Source organism: Mirounga angustirostris, unplaced genomic scaffold (assembly GCF_029215605.1).
Source record: "Mirounga angustirostris isolate CCGP_5_RB_7025 unplaced genomic scaffold, mMirAng1.0.hap1 SCAF_7, whole genome shotgun sequence".
NCBI classification, from domain to species: Eukaryota; Metazoa; Chordata; class Mammalia; order Carnivora; family Phocidae; genus Mirounga; species Mirounga angustirostris.
In genome coordinates, this window is record NW_026991715.1 from 57,032,044 (window position 1) to 57,048,745 (window position 16,702).

Below are 16,702 nucleotides of genomic sequence, written 5' to 3' on the forward strand. Positions count from 1 at the left end.
ATATATTCCAAAGATATTTAAGATTCTGTACATTTACAATAAGAAAACATAAAAAAAATATATCTCCCAAAGTCTAGCACTTGTAAGAGTAATTTTTACCACAGCTCGACTTCTCTCCCCAATTAAGAAAGGATGGACTCAAGCCACAAAGTCAAAAAGCTTCTCTGGGAGCTTGGGATGGTGACAAGTAAAGAATAAAATGGCCATCAAAGGAGGAAGGCAGTCCCTTGAGAAAACTTCACTAAGTTTCTTTTATAAAAATCTTTCTTAAAAAAAAGAAAATCTTCATGATGATAATGTAGCAAAAGTCAAAGGTTAAGTATCCTATTTAAAACAAGCCCCCTAATCAACATTTGATTCATTTTTGTTGTTCTATGACTTACCACTGTTACAGTTTTATGCTAACTTTTATGAAATTTAAAATAAACCTCTTTGACAATTTTTTATTTTGGTTACAAGATAAATTCTAAAGTATATGGGCGAAGGTACTGGGGCATTAAATTCTTGTTTTAAGTAGATTCACTTTATCTGGGCCTTCTACGGACCAATTATCACTCTTTTTATCCTTACTTCCCTTAAGGAACAACTGTAATTTATACAAAGGTTGAGGTATTGATTGAAATATTAGTTTTACATTTATTTTAGTAAAATCAAAGCCAGAGAATCAATATGTTTTAATTCAAAAATGCCTTTATTTCAATGGCAAAAAGGTATTAATCTTACTACAATAATTTGAGTTATATTTTTTCTTACACCATAAACACATTTTAAGTAGCAACGCATGAAGTGTGTGTTACAATAGGCCCTCCAGCCCATATAAGATAAGATATGAATGTGGGTTAATAACATGAACACATGTATAATAAATTATTACAAAAATAAGGTTTTAGAATGTTAGCTCTTCACATTCCACATAGAACTTCCAATGCTGATCCATTATATGGCATGGGAGAAATTCTTGATCGCTGATTAATAGTACTTCATTTATTTGTAGATAATGTGGGATGCTTTGCATTGACTCTCTGGAAGTTCCTGTTTGAAGACGTGCCAACAAATTAAAAACTGTCTTTACAAAATAATATATAAATTTACTTATTACAAATCTTAGACCCTAGTCAAGTCTATGAGCACAAAATGAGATTTTGGACCAGTCATAATTCACTCCATTTTCTTTTTCTTTTTTTAAAAGATTTTATTTACTTATTTGTCAGAGAGAGAATACACAAGCAGGGAGAGCGGCAGGCAGAGGGAGAAGCAGGCTCCCCGCTGAGCTGGGAGCCCCTCTGCGGGGCTCGATCCCAGGACCCTGGGATCATGAACTGAGCAGAAGGCAGACACTTAACTGACTGAGCCACCCAGGCGTCCCGTCTCACTCTATTTCTATACCCAAGATAAAGCTGTAAATCAGCATTGGCTTATCTTGGGAAAAAGAAGCCTGTTTGCAGTCTAAAACACCACGGGAAGAAAAGGATGACTGAAGCTTCTGAAGGTAGTTGTACAAACTCCTCTGTGCCTCAATTTCCAGTAAGCTGAGAATAAAGCAGTTATGAAGGTTAGATGGGAAGTTGGTGTGAAATGATTGGCTACTGGTTAACATATAGCAAACATTCAATAAATATAAGCTGCTACTATTATCATTATTTCTTACGAAAATAGTATTAGGTTGGAAGATGGATAATCAATTTTCTAGGCCACACAAACTTGTGTGATCTCAAGCAAGTTACATGGCTTCTCGTGCCCAGTAGAACTAGGAAAATAGCCATATCAGTGAATGTTTGGCTCTTTTTGCTGCTCCTCATCCCCAACAAGCACTGCACAGCTAAAGAACTATTCTGCTCATGCAAGAAGTAGGGAGAAATACATCTTTCTCAAGTAATATCACCAAATGTTAGATATTCTGCATAAGTCTCCTTGAAGCGAACTGCGAGATTGATTACTAGGCAAAAGAACAGACTCATGCAACTATTCATGTTATCTAGTTGCCTAAATTAGCACTTCAAAATGACAAGCTAACTAGTTAGGTTAAAAATAATTTTAACTTTCACTTTTCTTTTTCCTCTATTTTTAAAAATTTCCCTTAATAGATCAAAAGCAAAAATAATCAGATTATTTTAACTGATACTTCACTTCTGAAACATCACTAACCTATGAACTCTTATTTATTTATTTATATTTTTTAAAGATTTTATTTATTCATTTGACAGAGACAGACACAGCGAGAGAGGGAGCACAAGCAGGGGGAGTAGAAGAGGGAGAAGCAGGCTTCCCGCAGAGCAGGGAGCCCGATGCGGGGCTCGATCCCAGAACCCTGAGATCATGACCTGGGCCAAGGGCAGATGCTTAACGACTGAGCCACCCAGGTGCCCCTGAACTCTTTTCATTCAACCCATTTTACCTCTCTGGCTCTGTTCCATCATCTGTAAAACAGGTCCAAGACCAAGATCATATATAAATTTCACTTCTAACACTAAAATTATTGAACTCAGACTTCCAGAACTTATTCTCACAAACTAAGCATTCTACATTTCATTAGGATTACAGAATGAAACTTTGCTTACTCTAGCTATAAATGGAAATGAACCTATTTATGCACACATTCTCATTCCGAACAAAAAGTATAATTCCAAACAAAGGGAAAATGATTGGGAATTATTTTAATAGATTGTAAAAATACATCTGCTGTAGTTACACTGGGGAAAAAAATTCAATTATGGCTATTTAAATACAAAGTTCAATGCTGTTTTAAAATAAAAGGATTCTAAAGGATAAATATGGTGGTAGAGTATTAGGTGATTTGATATTTAAAACTAAATTAAGAGTTTGAGACAGATTTACATTGATAAGATCAAAAGCCATCTGTGAAAACTGTACTGGAATGAAGAAATAGACTTGGACATTCTAATTTTAAAACTATGTAAGCCCTCTTTCTTTGTGGGAAAATAAATTTAATAGGTGGTTTCTTAAGCTGAATTGGGTCTGAGATGCTTAATTTTATATGTAAAGTATTCGTGTTTCTTCTGCCTTTATGGTACAGACATGAACGCTGGAGTTTTACTAATAAGAAGCTCCTCACTGGCCTAATGTATGGACAGTGGTCTGGCAGGGGGCCTGGCACAGGGCAGGTGCTCAACAGAAAATTAGTTTTCTTCTCTTTCCTCCCCTATCAGTAGATGTATCCTCCATTTTATGAATTAGGTCAAAGTTAATCATGATACCATGATGAAAAAAATTATGATTGAAGTAATGAAAAACAGTCAAGAATTGTAAACAGGAGCTGAAATAAACACCTTCTGTTCTGTTATCAGGCACCCATCTCCCTTAGGTGTTTAAGTTCGAAGAAGTTCTTAACCACATAAAACAGAAGCACCTATGAGTGTTTGTGCTCTATTACACATACTTTTACAGAGCAATGACGCACAGTAACAGCACCGACATGAAGAAAACTCTTTCTCTAAAGTCATTTATTTGCAACATATTATCAGTAGGTCAAGGACAGCTTTTATTAAAAACAAAAAAGAGTCTATTTTTTTTCTGAAAAAGCATGTTCTATTTTCTTTTTTTAAAAAGATTTTATTTATTTATTTATTTATTTATTTAAAAGATTTTATTTATTTATTTGAGAGAGAATGAGAGAGAGCACATGAGAGGGGGGAGGGTCAGAGGGAGAAGCAGACTCCCTGCCGAGCAGGGAGCCCGACGCGGGACTCGATCCAGAGACTCCAGGATCACGACCTAAGCCGAAGGCAGTCGTTCAACCAACTGAGCCACCCAGGCGCCCAAGATTTTATTTATTTATTTGAGACAGAATGAGAGAGAGAGAGAGAGAGCACATGAGAGGGGGGAGGGTCAGAGGGAGAAGCAGACTCCCTGCCGAGCAGGGAGTCCGATGTGGGACTCGATCCAGGGACTCCAGGATCATGACCTGAGCCGAAGGCAGTTGCTTAACCAACTGAGCCACCCAGGCGCCCCCATGTTCTATTTTCAAATGAAGAAATAATGTTAGGTCCCCTTGAAAGAAAATGACATAATTAGCATCCATTAAATGATGGCTTGGGAAAAGAAAGATTTCAGGAGATAATTTTTTTTTTTCTTAGATGAACACATTTGGCATAACATGCTTTGACTGTCCTAATACTATGGTGACAGGTGACATAGATTATATATAAAATTGGCTTTTCAGGTAAATAATGAAATGTTATCTACCTTAACAGATTCTTTTTTTAATTTTTTTTTATTTTTTAAAGATTTTATTTATTTATTTGACAGAGAGAGACACAGCGAGAGAGGGAACACAAGCAGGTGGAGCGGGAGAGGGAGAAGCAGGCTCCCCGCTGAGCAGGGAGCCCGATGTGGGGCTTGATCCCAGGACCCTGGGATCATGACCTGAGCCGAAGGCAGACGCTTAACGACTGAGCCACCCAGGTGCCCCAACAGATTCTTTTTAAAGAACTGTGGAAAAGGTTGATATATCTGTACACAGTGATCACAAATTATGTAGAAGTTTGGGAATGTTCATTTTTTTTCCCCTTCCAATTTATTCTGAAATATCTGAAATATCTTGCAAGATTCCCTCAATAACACAGAAGAGAGACTACAGCCAGGTAGGCAGAGAGAAGAGAGGCTTGGGAGGAAGTTGTGAAATTTCAAGGGAAAATGCACCATAGATTCACTCCATTTTACAGCTTCTAAGGACTTTAGGGATAGATACTCCAGGATTTCATCAACAGAATTTCATTTTTTAAAGGCTGGTATTTGTATGTTTAAAATCTTTTTTTTTTTTTTTTTTTTTTTAAAGATTTTATTTATTTATTTGAGAGAGAGAATGAGAGAGAGAGAGCATGAGAGTGGGGAGGGTCAGGGGGAGAAGCAGACTCCCTGCTGAGCAGGGAGCCCGATGTGGGACTCGATCCCGGGACTCCAGGATCATGACCTGAGCCGAAGGCAGTCGCTTAACCAACTGAGCCACCCAGGCGCCCCTAAAATCTTTAATTAGAAATAATATATGCTTTCAAATGTATTAATATACCATATTCTAATACTAGAGTCCACCAATACCTTAGTCTGAGTTACCAGTTTAACTAGTTTTTGTGCGGGACTAGGAATAAAGTTCTTCCATCATCTCTGACTCATTGAAGAAAATCTTAAAATGGCAAGATTAAAAACTTTTTTTTTAAAAGATTTTATTTATTTATTTGAGAGAGAGAGAGAATGAGAGAGAGCACATGAGAGGGGGGAGGGTCAGAGGGAGAAGCAGACTCCCTGCCAAGCAGGGAGCCCGACGCGGGACTCGATCCAGAGACTCCAGGATCACGACCTAAGCCGAAGGCAGTCGCTTAACCAACTGAGCCACCCAGGCGCCCAAGATTAAAAACTTTTATAAGTGGGGTGCCTGGTGGCTCAGTTGTTAAGCGTCTGCCTTCAGCTCAGGTCATGATCCCAGGGTCCTGGGATCGAACCCTACATCGGGCTCCCTGCTCAGCCAGAAGCCTGCTTCTCTCTCTCCTACTCCCCCTGCTTGTGTTCCCTCTCTTGCTGTCAAAAAATAAATAAAATCTTTAAAACAAAACAAAACAAAACTTTCATAACTTATCTTCATGACTCAGGATTTTCTTGATACCAGGATTCCAAAATGATATGTAGAAATAAACTGGATATTGAGTTTGCTATTTGTCCTGTAAAGTGTTGATACCATCTGATTAAAGAAGTTTAGGAAATGTTGGTTACCAAAGCTGAACAGATTTATGATTTCTCATAAAGAGGGGGAGGAGGAAGTGGGGGAGGTAGAGGAATATAGCTGTTTTTAAAATATATGTTTGAGAAAATGTGAAGGGCCATCACCCTTGTATCTCACATTTAGAAGCAGAAAGTTCAAATAAAGGAGATAATATTAACTAACCAAAATCCCATTGACTATTGTTGCATTCTTCACAACAAACTCCATTCATTACAGCCTGTGAGATCTAGGCATGTCTACTTATTAGGACAATCAATCACAGGTAAATCCAGTTTTAACTTAGCAGTCCTTGGGACCATATTCATGCTTCCATCCATTCGTTATTTATTTGATGAACATTATTTAATAAACATTTACTGGGAAGCTACTGTGCCAGTCTTTGGGGAATGTAATAGGGAGCAAGAGTTCAGAAAAGTCACTCTAAACTCAAAGATCTTCTCTGTCAGGGGGTGAAGATTAGGTAACCAGCAATTATGTATAATATAAACTGACATGCGTAAGATTTGCCTATCTATTTGGACAAGAGTATGTAAGAATCTATATAGTTCCTACAGAGAACAAACTGATGGTTACCAGAGGGGAGAGGGGTAGGGGATGGGTTAAATAGGTGATGGGAATTAAGGAATGCACTTGTCATGATGAACACAGAGTGATGTATAGAAATGATGAATCACTAAATTCTATACCTGAAACTAATATTACACTGTATGTTAACTAACTGGGATTTAAATAAAAACTTTTTAAAAAAGTAAATGAAATTGAAGAATTGCTCTCTTTTTACCATGTCCAAATTTCATTTTGTTCCAGTATCTATTTGGTTCCTGTACTGGGTCATCTAAACAAGGCATATCTGAAAATGAAAGGGAGCGCTACTAATAATTTGGCTGGATTGAGGACTGCTGTGGTCCAGCTGGGAAGCATGGTCACTCTAGTTTTGGGAAATGTAATGTAAATAGCTCTTCCTAGTTCCCCTATTCCCAAAAACACTATTTTGCAGGGTGATCATTAAAAAGTGTTAGAGAGGGGCGCCTGGGTGGCTCAGTCGGTTAAGCGACCTTCGGCTCGGGTCATGATCTCAGGGTCCCGGGATCGAACCTCACATCAGGCTCCCTGCTCGGCAGGAAGCCTGCTTCTCCCTCTCCCTCTGCCTGCCACACTGCCTGCCTGCCTCACTCTCTCTTGAGTTGATAAATAAAATCTTTAAAAAAAAGTGTTGTTTTTCCTTTAAACTTTGTGCACTCTACAGTGTCAGTTCCATGATTTTCATGACCACATTTTGATATGCAAAAGAATGAAAAATAATCTCTCTTGAATAGTTTGCTTGTTACAGAGTTTACATTTTTCTAACTTACCAGGACTTTGGATTTCTGTCAGGTACTATAAAACCACATATAAAGGAATCATAAATCAAATAGGTTCAAGTAGAACTCCAACAGCAGCCTACAGAATGCCAGCAGGTAGGGGGCCCCTGAGTGGCTCAGTAGGTTAAGTGTCCTACTCTTGGTTTCGGCTCAAGTCACGATCTCAGGGTTCTGGGATGGAGCTCTGTGCTCAGCCGGGAGTCTGCCTGAGATTCTCTCCCTCTGCCCCTCTCCTTGCTCATGCTCTCTTTCTAATAAAATAAATAAAATCTTAAAAAAAAGAAAAGAAAAAGAAAAAAGGAATGCCAAGAGGGACCTGCAGATTTCTAGGTCCAGATTAAGGCAGCAAGAAGCTGGCTGGCCTATCGGCCCTCCATAGTTCTTATATTAGCGTTAACAATTTCTGACATCTCTAAAGAAAAGAAAATTCAGTATTTCTGGAAAGAAATTAGTAACAAGAAACTTGTTTATATTGCAGGCAACAGAAGCAGCAGTTCAGAACCCATTTTTTATTTCATGCTCACTTAGCAGGGGCACTATGAGCCCTCTTGAGGAAGGAGAAGCATGGCGAGGGTTGGAAATGCCTGCTCAGAACTAGAAAATCTGAGGAGCAGATAACCTTTGTTATACAAGGAAGATCCTGTATTTCTGCTCTCTTGAAGTTAGAAACTAGGGGGATGAAGGTTTTGCTTGGCTTTCCTTTGTGTGTGTGTGAGAGAGAGAGAGAGAGAGACAGAGAGAGAGAGAAGGAGGGAGGGAGGCAGGCAATGTGTGCAAGCATGATAGTGGGTGTGCTTTGGGATCAAGGTGAAGGGCTGAATATAAGAGTTTTCAAATTATTATCTGCTTAAGAAATCAGATACTACTTACTAGTCATTCAAAGTCTACAGTCAGGCTGCGTAAGAATCATTTTTAAAAATTCAGGTTCCTGGGCGCCTGGGTGGCTCAGTTGGTTAAGCGACTGCCTTCGGCTCAGGTCATGATCCTGGAGTCCCTGGATCGAGTCCCGCATCGGGCTCCCTGCTCGGCAGGGAGCCTGCTTCTGCCTCTGACCCTCCCCCCTCTCATGTGCTCTCTCTCTCTCATTCTCTCTGTTTCAAATAAATAAATAAAATCTTAAAAAAAAAAAAAAAATTCAGGTTCCTGGGCCCCACTCCAAGTTTTGATTAGGTAGATCTGCAGTGAGGTTAGGAACCAAAGACCATGAATTACTACAAGAACTCCTTCCAATTTAACCCTTTAACTTCTTCATAATTTCTGTTTTACCTGACCTGTTTTCCCAAAGTGATGAAAAGCACTTTTGAGGCTATCTTCAGAAAACTGGGGAAAATGCATCCTATTCCAAAGCCAGTTTTTGAGACAAAGAAGGACCCTAAGAGGTTACAGTGGATCAGGTATACAGTTAGGAGAGGGGCTTTCCTGAGAGCCTTGACCATCTGCTCACTTGCCCTGTGGTCTCAGATCCCAGAAATGCTGAAATCGTCCTTTAGAGGAAGCATTCACTTGAAACAACAAAAGATTAAAGAAATCTTAAAAATGTTGGATTTTCTTTACCTTTTGAAGAAGGCCAGCTGGAACCTTCCAAAATTATTCCTATTTAGTGTGCAGCCACAAACAGTACTGATGGGCTGATGAAAAAATTAGCATTTGCTGAGAAGGCAGTGAAATGCCGGCTTCTCACCCTTTGGTCAAGGCGACTTCCTTGAAAGTGCTTTAAAGTAGATTGATGGAATCCAGATCCAGCCATTTTGTCTCTATTGCAATATGGCGGCTCATCCACAAATAACCCCTCCCCCCAACCCTCCCTAAAAAGCAAAACCGATGGCTATACCGAATTCCCTGTTTCTTTGATTGAACTGATCCTTCTTTAAAATGCTTATTGAATTTGTTGGCCAATTGAATTAAAAGAGTTAAAAGAGAAAAAAAAAATAAAGTTAGGAGAGGGAAGTAGTGAATTATTAAGGTTTGCTGTAGCAAGAAATGGCCCTCGGGAGCCCCTGGTTAGAGGCTTAGTGATAGTAATCCCTGTTTGGTTCTTGACTCTGGTTACCACAGAATTATCATCTTCTGTATTGTATCTCCTTTCTGCCTATACTGTCCCCAGCTGGGCCAAGGCAGGGGCACTAGTGGAAAAAGAGGGGGTGCTGCAGCAGAGGAGGGTTAACACAACCTCAGTTATGTTTACAGCAATGTGTGCTGCCTCTACCCAGATCATTTCAAAATCTGCTGCTAATTGGTGAAGACTACATTCTCTTCAGTTTTATCAGGTTAAAGTTTATTCCATCAGATAAAGCACATTAGTTTACACTAACAAGCAAAGATTTATTTTAGTACTTGCTTTTAGAAAACTAACCAAATCATGCCTGTAGGAAGCAAACAATACCATTTTTCCTTTCTGTATGACACTTTAAAAAATCTACTCAAGGTAAGTATAGCATAGGTTCAGAGAAAGGAACTGTGAGGGAAGGTATCATTTTAAAAATTCTCCTAGAATCGGGCGCCTGGGTGGCTCAGTTGGTTAAGCGACTGCCTTTAGCTCAGGTCATGATCCCAGGGTCCTGGGATCGAGTCCCGCATCGGGCTCCCTGCTCAGCGGGGGGTCTGCTTCTCCCTCTCCCACTCCCCCTGCTTGTGTTCCCTCTCTCGCTGTGTCTCTCTCTGTCAAATAAATAAATAAATAAAATCTTTAAAAAAATAAATAAATAAAAAATAAAAAACTCTCCTAGAATCAACTGTGGTTAAAAATGCAGTGTTGGGGCCGCCTGGGTGGCTCAGTCGTTAAAAATGCAGTGTTGTAGGGCGCCTGGGTGGCTCAGTCGTTAAGCGTCTGCCTTCGGCTCAGGTCATGATCCCGGGGTCCTGGGATCGAGTCCCACATCGGGCTCCCTGCTCGGCGGGAAGCCTGCTTCTCCCTCTCCCACTCCCCCTGCTTGTGTTCCTCTCTCTCTGTCAAATAAATAAAAAAATCAAACAAACAAACAAACAAAATGCAGTGTTGTAAACAAACAAACAGAAAATGACAAGTGTTGGTCAGGATGTGGGGAAACTGGAGCCCCTTGTACATTGCTGGTACGATGTAAAATGATTCAGTTGCTGTGGAAAACAATTTGGATGTTCCTCAAAAAGTTCAACATATAATTACTATATGATATAGCAACTCCACTCCTAGGTATCTATCCACAAGAACTAAAAATAGGTACAAATATATGTATACACATGCTCGCAGCAGCACTATACCCAATAGCCAAAAAGTGAAACTGAATATCCATCCAGGCAGGATCCTTGAAAGCATTATGTTAAGTGAAAGATGCCAGACACAAGAATTATATGATTCCATTTATGTGATACATTCAGGATAGGCAAATCCATAAAGACAAAAGTAGATTGGGGGAATTAGAGAAGGCAGGGACTGTTGAATGGGTGTGGAGTTTCTTTCTGGGTAATGGAAGTTGTTTTAGAACTACACAAAGGTGGCTGTTGCACAACATTGTGAACGTACTAAATATCATGCTAAGCGAAACAAGTCAATGAGAGAAAGACAAATACCATATGATTTCACTCATGTGTGGAATTATAGAAACAAAATGGATGAACATTCAGGAAGGGGAGAAAGAGAGAGAAACAAATCATGAGAGACCCTTAACTATAGAGAACAAACTGACGGTTGATGGAGGGAGGTGGGTGGGGGATGGGGCTAGATGGGTGGTGGGTATTAAGGAGGGCACTTGTTGTGATGAGCACTGGGTGTTGTATGTAAGTGATGAACCATGAACTCTATTCCTGAAACGAATATTGAACTGTATGTCAACTAACTAGAATTTAAATAAAAACAAAGAAAAAATGCTACTGAATTGTTCACTTTAAACCAGTTATTTTAAAGTTATGTGAATGAAAAAAATACCACACACACACACACACACACAAAAGGCAGTGCTATCTCAGTAGCTTTGGGTGTTTTCCTCATGGCTAAGAAACGGGTGTTGGTCTGAACATACCTGGAAGACAAGGTTGATGTTGCTGAGGCACCACGGATGGCTCTGTGGGTATGGGTACTTCCTCAGAAACATACTTTAAAAGCTCCTTCCCCAGATATGTCACCTGCACATAATCAAATAATTTTAAAATTCTGCATTTCAAAAGAAGCAAATACATCTGTCTCTGGCAAGTTTTAACTTCAGCCAAATCTGGCCTGCCACCTTTTTTTATAAGTAAAGTTTTATTAGAACACAAAAATATCCATTCATTTACTTCATATCAATGGATGCTTTTGTGCTATAACACGATTGAATATTCACGACAAAGACCATATGCCCACGAAGCCTGAAATGTTTATTATTTGACCCTTTAGAGAAAATATTTGTTGAACCTTGTTATCATTAATTCTCTCATCCATTCACTTATTAAACAACCATTAAACCAGCATCCACTACTTTATAACATTAAAAAATTAATGTTGTACTAAGAAAATTAAGCCATAGAGTAATAGTACTTTTCAAGAAATCAGACATTTAACTGATTAATAATATTTCAGTCTATGCATTCAAATTTTTTTGGCTTTTTCTGGTTTGTGAACTTAGCTATTGTTTATCAGCCCCAAAGGTCAGCTCTTAGAAATACCTACACACAAACAGGCTGGGCTGAGGCTGACTGGCAAACACTTGCCAGAGGGTCTTTGGGTTCTCCACTCCTAGTTCTAGGGCAGCCTTTGTGTTCTAATTAGTTAGAACTAGGAACCAGAAGCTAGGTTCACTGTGGTTAAACTATCCAGTCTCCATTCGAACATCCCTTCCTCCAGGATGCTTTCCTAACTTCTAAGCTCAAGCAATAATCAGTCCCTTTCTCTCCCACTCCCACTCCCCCCGCTTGTGTTCCCTCTCTCGCTGTGTCTCTCTCTGTAAAATAAATAAACAAATAAATAAGAGTAAACAGTCATCACATTTGCATATAACTCAAACTTTGAATCCTCAACTAAATCTTGAATCCAAATCTAGCTCATATGCCTGCTCTGACAGAGGCATGTTGGAAGAGCTGTAGGCGAGGTTCTTAGGGTCTTAGACTGAATAGTTGCCAGCAATCTTGACAAATTCACCACTCAAAACACATTTTGGGATGGGTGATAGGATGCCACCTTCCCCCAGATGAGAACAGTAACAAAGCTGGAGTTAAGGTAAGGTATGTTCTGTGAGGATATCTGTAGGTTGTCTTCTTACTTTTCTAAAGTATTTTTTTTTTTTAGATTTTATTTATTTGAGAGAGAGAGACAGAGAGAATGAGAGAGAGCATGAGAGGGGGGAGGGTCAGAGGGAGAAGCAGACTCCCTGCCAAGCAGGGAGCCTGATGTGGGACTTGATCCCGGGACTCCAGGATCGTGACCTGAGCTGAAGGCAGTCGCTTAACCAACTGAGCCACCCAAGCGCCCTCTTACTTTTCTAAATGGTAGAACTGCAGGAAGTGCTTCATCCTAAGGTGACTCATGCCTTCCCTGAAGCTCTTAGGCAGAAGGTCCATTATCCTCAGAAATCAGTTTATGCTGACTCCCTAATACCATACTTAGGGAAGAAATGGCACGTGTGGGGGCGCCTGGGTGGCTCAGTCGTTAAGCGTCTGCCTTCGGCTCAGGTCATGATCCCAGGGTCCTGGGATCGAGCCCCGCATTGGGCTCCCTGCTCCGCGGGAGGCCTGCTTCTCCCTCTCCCACTCCCCCTGCTTGTGTTTCCTCTCTCGCTATCTCTCTCTCTGTTAAATAAATAAATAAAATCTTTAAAAAAAAAAAAAAGAAATGGCACGTGTACATACGTGTGTGTGTACGTGTGTGTGTGTGTTTGGGGTGGATGGATGATTCAGTTAGGCACTATTCTGGAAATGTAGTTAATCAGCCAAGTGAAATTATTAATTAACTTTATTTTGGTAAGGTCTCTGAAGAAATAAAAGTTTAATATCAATTGTCATTAATTGCAGTAACAAATGTTTCTCTATACCTTATGTTCTAACATGCATCAATAAAAAATATAAACTATAACCCGTTTATTTATTTTTTTAAAACATTTATTTATTTATTTGTCAGAATGAGAGAGAGGGAGAGAGAAAGAGAGCACAAGCAGAGGGATCAGCAGGCAAAGGGAGAAGCAGGTTCCCTGCTGAGCAAGGAGCCCGATGTGGGACTTGATCCCAGGACCCTGGGATCATGACCTGAGCCAAAGGCAGATGCCCAACCGACTGAGCCACCCAGGCATCCCTATAATCCACCTTTAAATATTAAAGAGGTGTCCAAGAATTTATTTCCCTGCTGGGGCTCCATTTTATTTGAAACTATCAGTCCCTTTTTCCTATGTCTTCAGGAAACCATTTGTTGGTACTGACTAAAGGGAATCTGTTCATGGATGATCAAATGACTGTTTTAATTCCATTTCAAGTTTTATGAAGGAAGTCTTAACAAATTTGCACTATCCCAAGAGGAAGAAAGAGGAAAGGATAATAATTTGATCTCAGGGGGTGGGGTGGGGGGGAGAAAGGCAAAGAAGCAAAAGAAAACTGTCGGTTTTCTTTTAGAATCACTGTAACACAAAAACACATTTTGGCTAAAAAGTAAAATAATTCTCAAATATTTGAGAAGGTAGTATCAAAGTGTAATAACTGCCACAAAAGAGCTGATCCTGGGAAAATCATTATGGAAGTGAAGTTCATCTTCATACCACCTACCTCCTCTCAATCCCCATCCTAGAGCCTCCCCCTCTCTACTTCTCCCAGGCACTCTATGCAGATCCAGGCAAGAGAAGGGCAGTATGCCTTTCATACTATTTCTGTTTTCAGGATTCACACCTCTTGGATATTTGTATTTTAAAAGGGCCCACATCTCAATGTGATACACTACATTAATGATAGAAAGGACAAGAACCATATGATCCTCTCAACAGATGCAGAAAAAGCATTTGACAAAGTACAGCATCCTTTCTTGATTAAAACTTTTCACAGTGTAGGGATAGAGATAGAGATCATAAAAGCCATATATGAAAAGCCCACAGTGAATATCATTCTGAGAGTTTTTCCCCTAAGGTCAGGAGTATGACAGGGATGTGATCATCCAACCACCCCAAACGGGGATGTCTACTATCACCAATGCTGTTCAACATAGTACTATAAGTCCTAGCCTCAGCAATCAGACAACAAAAAGAAATATAAGGCATCCAAGTTGGCAAAGAAGTCAAACTCTCACTCTTTGCAGATGACATGATACTTTATGTGGAAAACCCAAAGACCCCACCCCAAAATTTCTAGAACTCATACAGGAATTCAGCAATGTGGCAGGATATAAAATCCATGCACAGAAATCAGCTGTATTTCTATACACTGACAATGATACAGAAGAAAGAGAAATTAAGGAATCAACCCCGTTTATAATTGACCCAAAAGCCATAAGTTACCTAGGAATAAACCTAACCAAAGAGGAAACGGGTCTGTACTCTCAAAACTATAGAACACTCATGAAAGAAATTGAGGAAGACACAAAGAAATGGATAAATGTTCCATGCTCATGGATGGAAAAACAAATACTGTTAAAATGTCTATGCTACCTAGACAATGCAATCCTTACCAAAATACCATCAACTTTTTTCACAGAGCTGGAACAAACAATCCTAAAATTTGTATGGAACCAGAAAAGACCCCTAATAGCCAAAGGAGTGTTGAAAAAGAAAACAAAGCTGGTGGCATCACAATTCCAGACTTCCAGCTCTATTACAAAGCTGTCATCATCAAGACAGTATGGTACTGGCACAAAAACAGACACACAGATCAATGAAACAGAACAGAGAGCCCAGAAATGGACCCTCAAATCTATGGTCAACTAATCTTTGAAAGCAGGAAAGAATGTCCAATGGAAAAAAGTCTCTTTAACAAATGGTGTTGGGAAAATTGGACAGCCACATGCAGAAGAATGAAACTGGACCAATTCCTTACACCACACACAAAAATAGACTCAAATGGATGAAAGACCTAAATGTGAGACAGGAATCCATCAAAATCCTAGAGAAGAACACAGGCAGCAACCTCTGTGACCTCGGCCGCAGCAACTTCTCACTAGACACGTCTCCAAAGGCAAGGGAAACAAAGGTGAAAATGAACTATTGGGACTTTATCAAGATAAAAAGCTTTTTCACAGCAAAGGAAACAGTCAACAAAACCAAAGGACAACCTACAGAATGGGAGAAGATATTTGCTAATGTCTTACCAGATAAAGGGCTAGTATCCAAATCTATAAAGAACTTATCAAACATATCAAACTCAAAAGAACAAATAATCCAATCGAGCAATGGGCAGAAGACATGAACAGACATTTCTCCACAGAACACCTAAAAAATGGCCAACAGACACATGAGAAAATGCTCAACATCACTTGGCATCAGGAAAATACAAACCAAAACCACAATGAGACACCACCTCACACCCGTCAAAATGGCTAAAATTAACAAGTCAGGAAATGACAGATGTTGGCAAGGATGCGGAGAAAGGAGAACCCTCCTACACTGTTGGTGGGAATGCAAACTGGTGCAGCCACTCTGGAAAACAGTATGGAGGTTCCTCAAAAAGTTAAAAATAGAACTACCCTATAACCTGCAATTGCACTGTTAGGGATTTACCTCAAAGATACAAATGTAGTGATCCAAAGGGACACCTGCACCCCAATGTTTGTAGCAGCAATGTCTACAATAGTCAAACAATGGAAAGAGCCCAGATGTCCAACCCAATGAATGGGTAAAAAAGATGTGATATATATATACACAATGGAATACTACTCAGCCACCAAAAAGTGAAATCCTGCCATTTGCAACAACGTGGATAGAACTAGAAAGTATTATGTTAAGCAAAATAAGTCAATCAGAGAAAGACAATTATCATATAATCTCACTCATATGCGGAATTTAAGAAACAAAACAGATGAACATAGGGGAAGAGAGGAAAAAATGAAGCAAGACAAAATCAGAGAGGGAGACAAACCATTAGAGACTCCTAATCATAGGAAACAAACTGATGGTTGCTGGAAGGGAGGAGGGTGAGGGGATGGGGTGACTGGGTGATGGACATGAAGGAGAGCATGTGATATAATGAGCACTGGGTATTATATAAGACTGATGAATCCTTGACCTCTACCTCTGAAACTAATAATACATTATATGTTAGTTAATTGAATTTAAATTAAAAAAATTCAAAAACAAACAAAAAAAGGGCCCACATCTCCAACCATCTCTTGAGTAGAAGCAGGGCTCACAGGAAGTTTAAGTTAAGATACCCTGGGAATGATTAATTGACTCAATGAGGCTGGCTGGCTGTCCAGATCAACAATTTTCATCACCTTTTTTTTTTTTTAAGATTTATTTATTTATTTTAGAGAGAGAATATGTGAATGGGAGGAGGGGCAGAGGGAGAGGGAGACATGCAGACTCCCCACTGAGCAGGGAACATGACCCGGGGCTTGATCCCAGGATCCTGAGATCATGACCTGAGCCCAAACCAAGAGTCGGATGTTTAACTGACTGAGCCACCCAGGCACCCCAATAATTTCCATCACTTTCTATACTCCTACCTCAACCTTCAGTATCTTGATATTCCT

The 16,702-nt window shown here is 39.7% G+C and overlaps 1 protein-coding gene across 1 annotated transcript in view; it reads right to left on the minus strand.

The window, feature by feature from the left end:
* Positions 1–715: 715 nt before the first annotated feature.
* The window catches only part of ANKRD31 (ankyrin repeat domain 31), a 142,736-nt gene continuing 126,749 nt past the window's right edge, over positions 716–16,702 (minus strand). The window contains exons 24-25 of the mRNA XM_064596246.1: positions 11,091–11,193; positions 716–1,032 (exon numbers count right to left, since the gene is read on the minus strand). Coding sequence (XP_064452316.1) covers positions 887–1,032; positions 11,091–11,193 — 249 coding nt within the window. The 3' untranslated portion in view covers positions 716–886. The remainder of the gene's footprint in view (positions 1,033–11,090; positions 11,194–16,702) is intronic.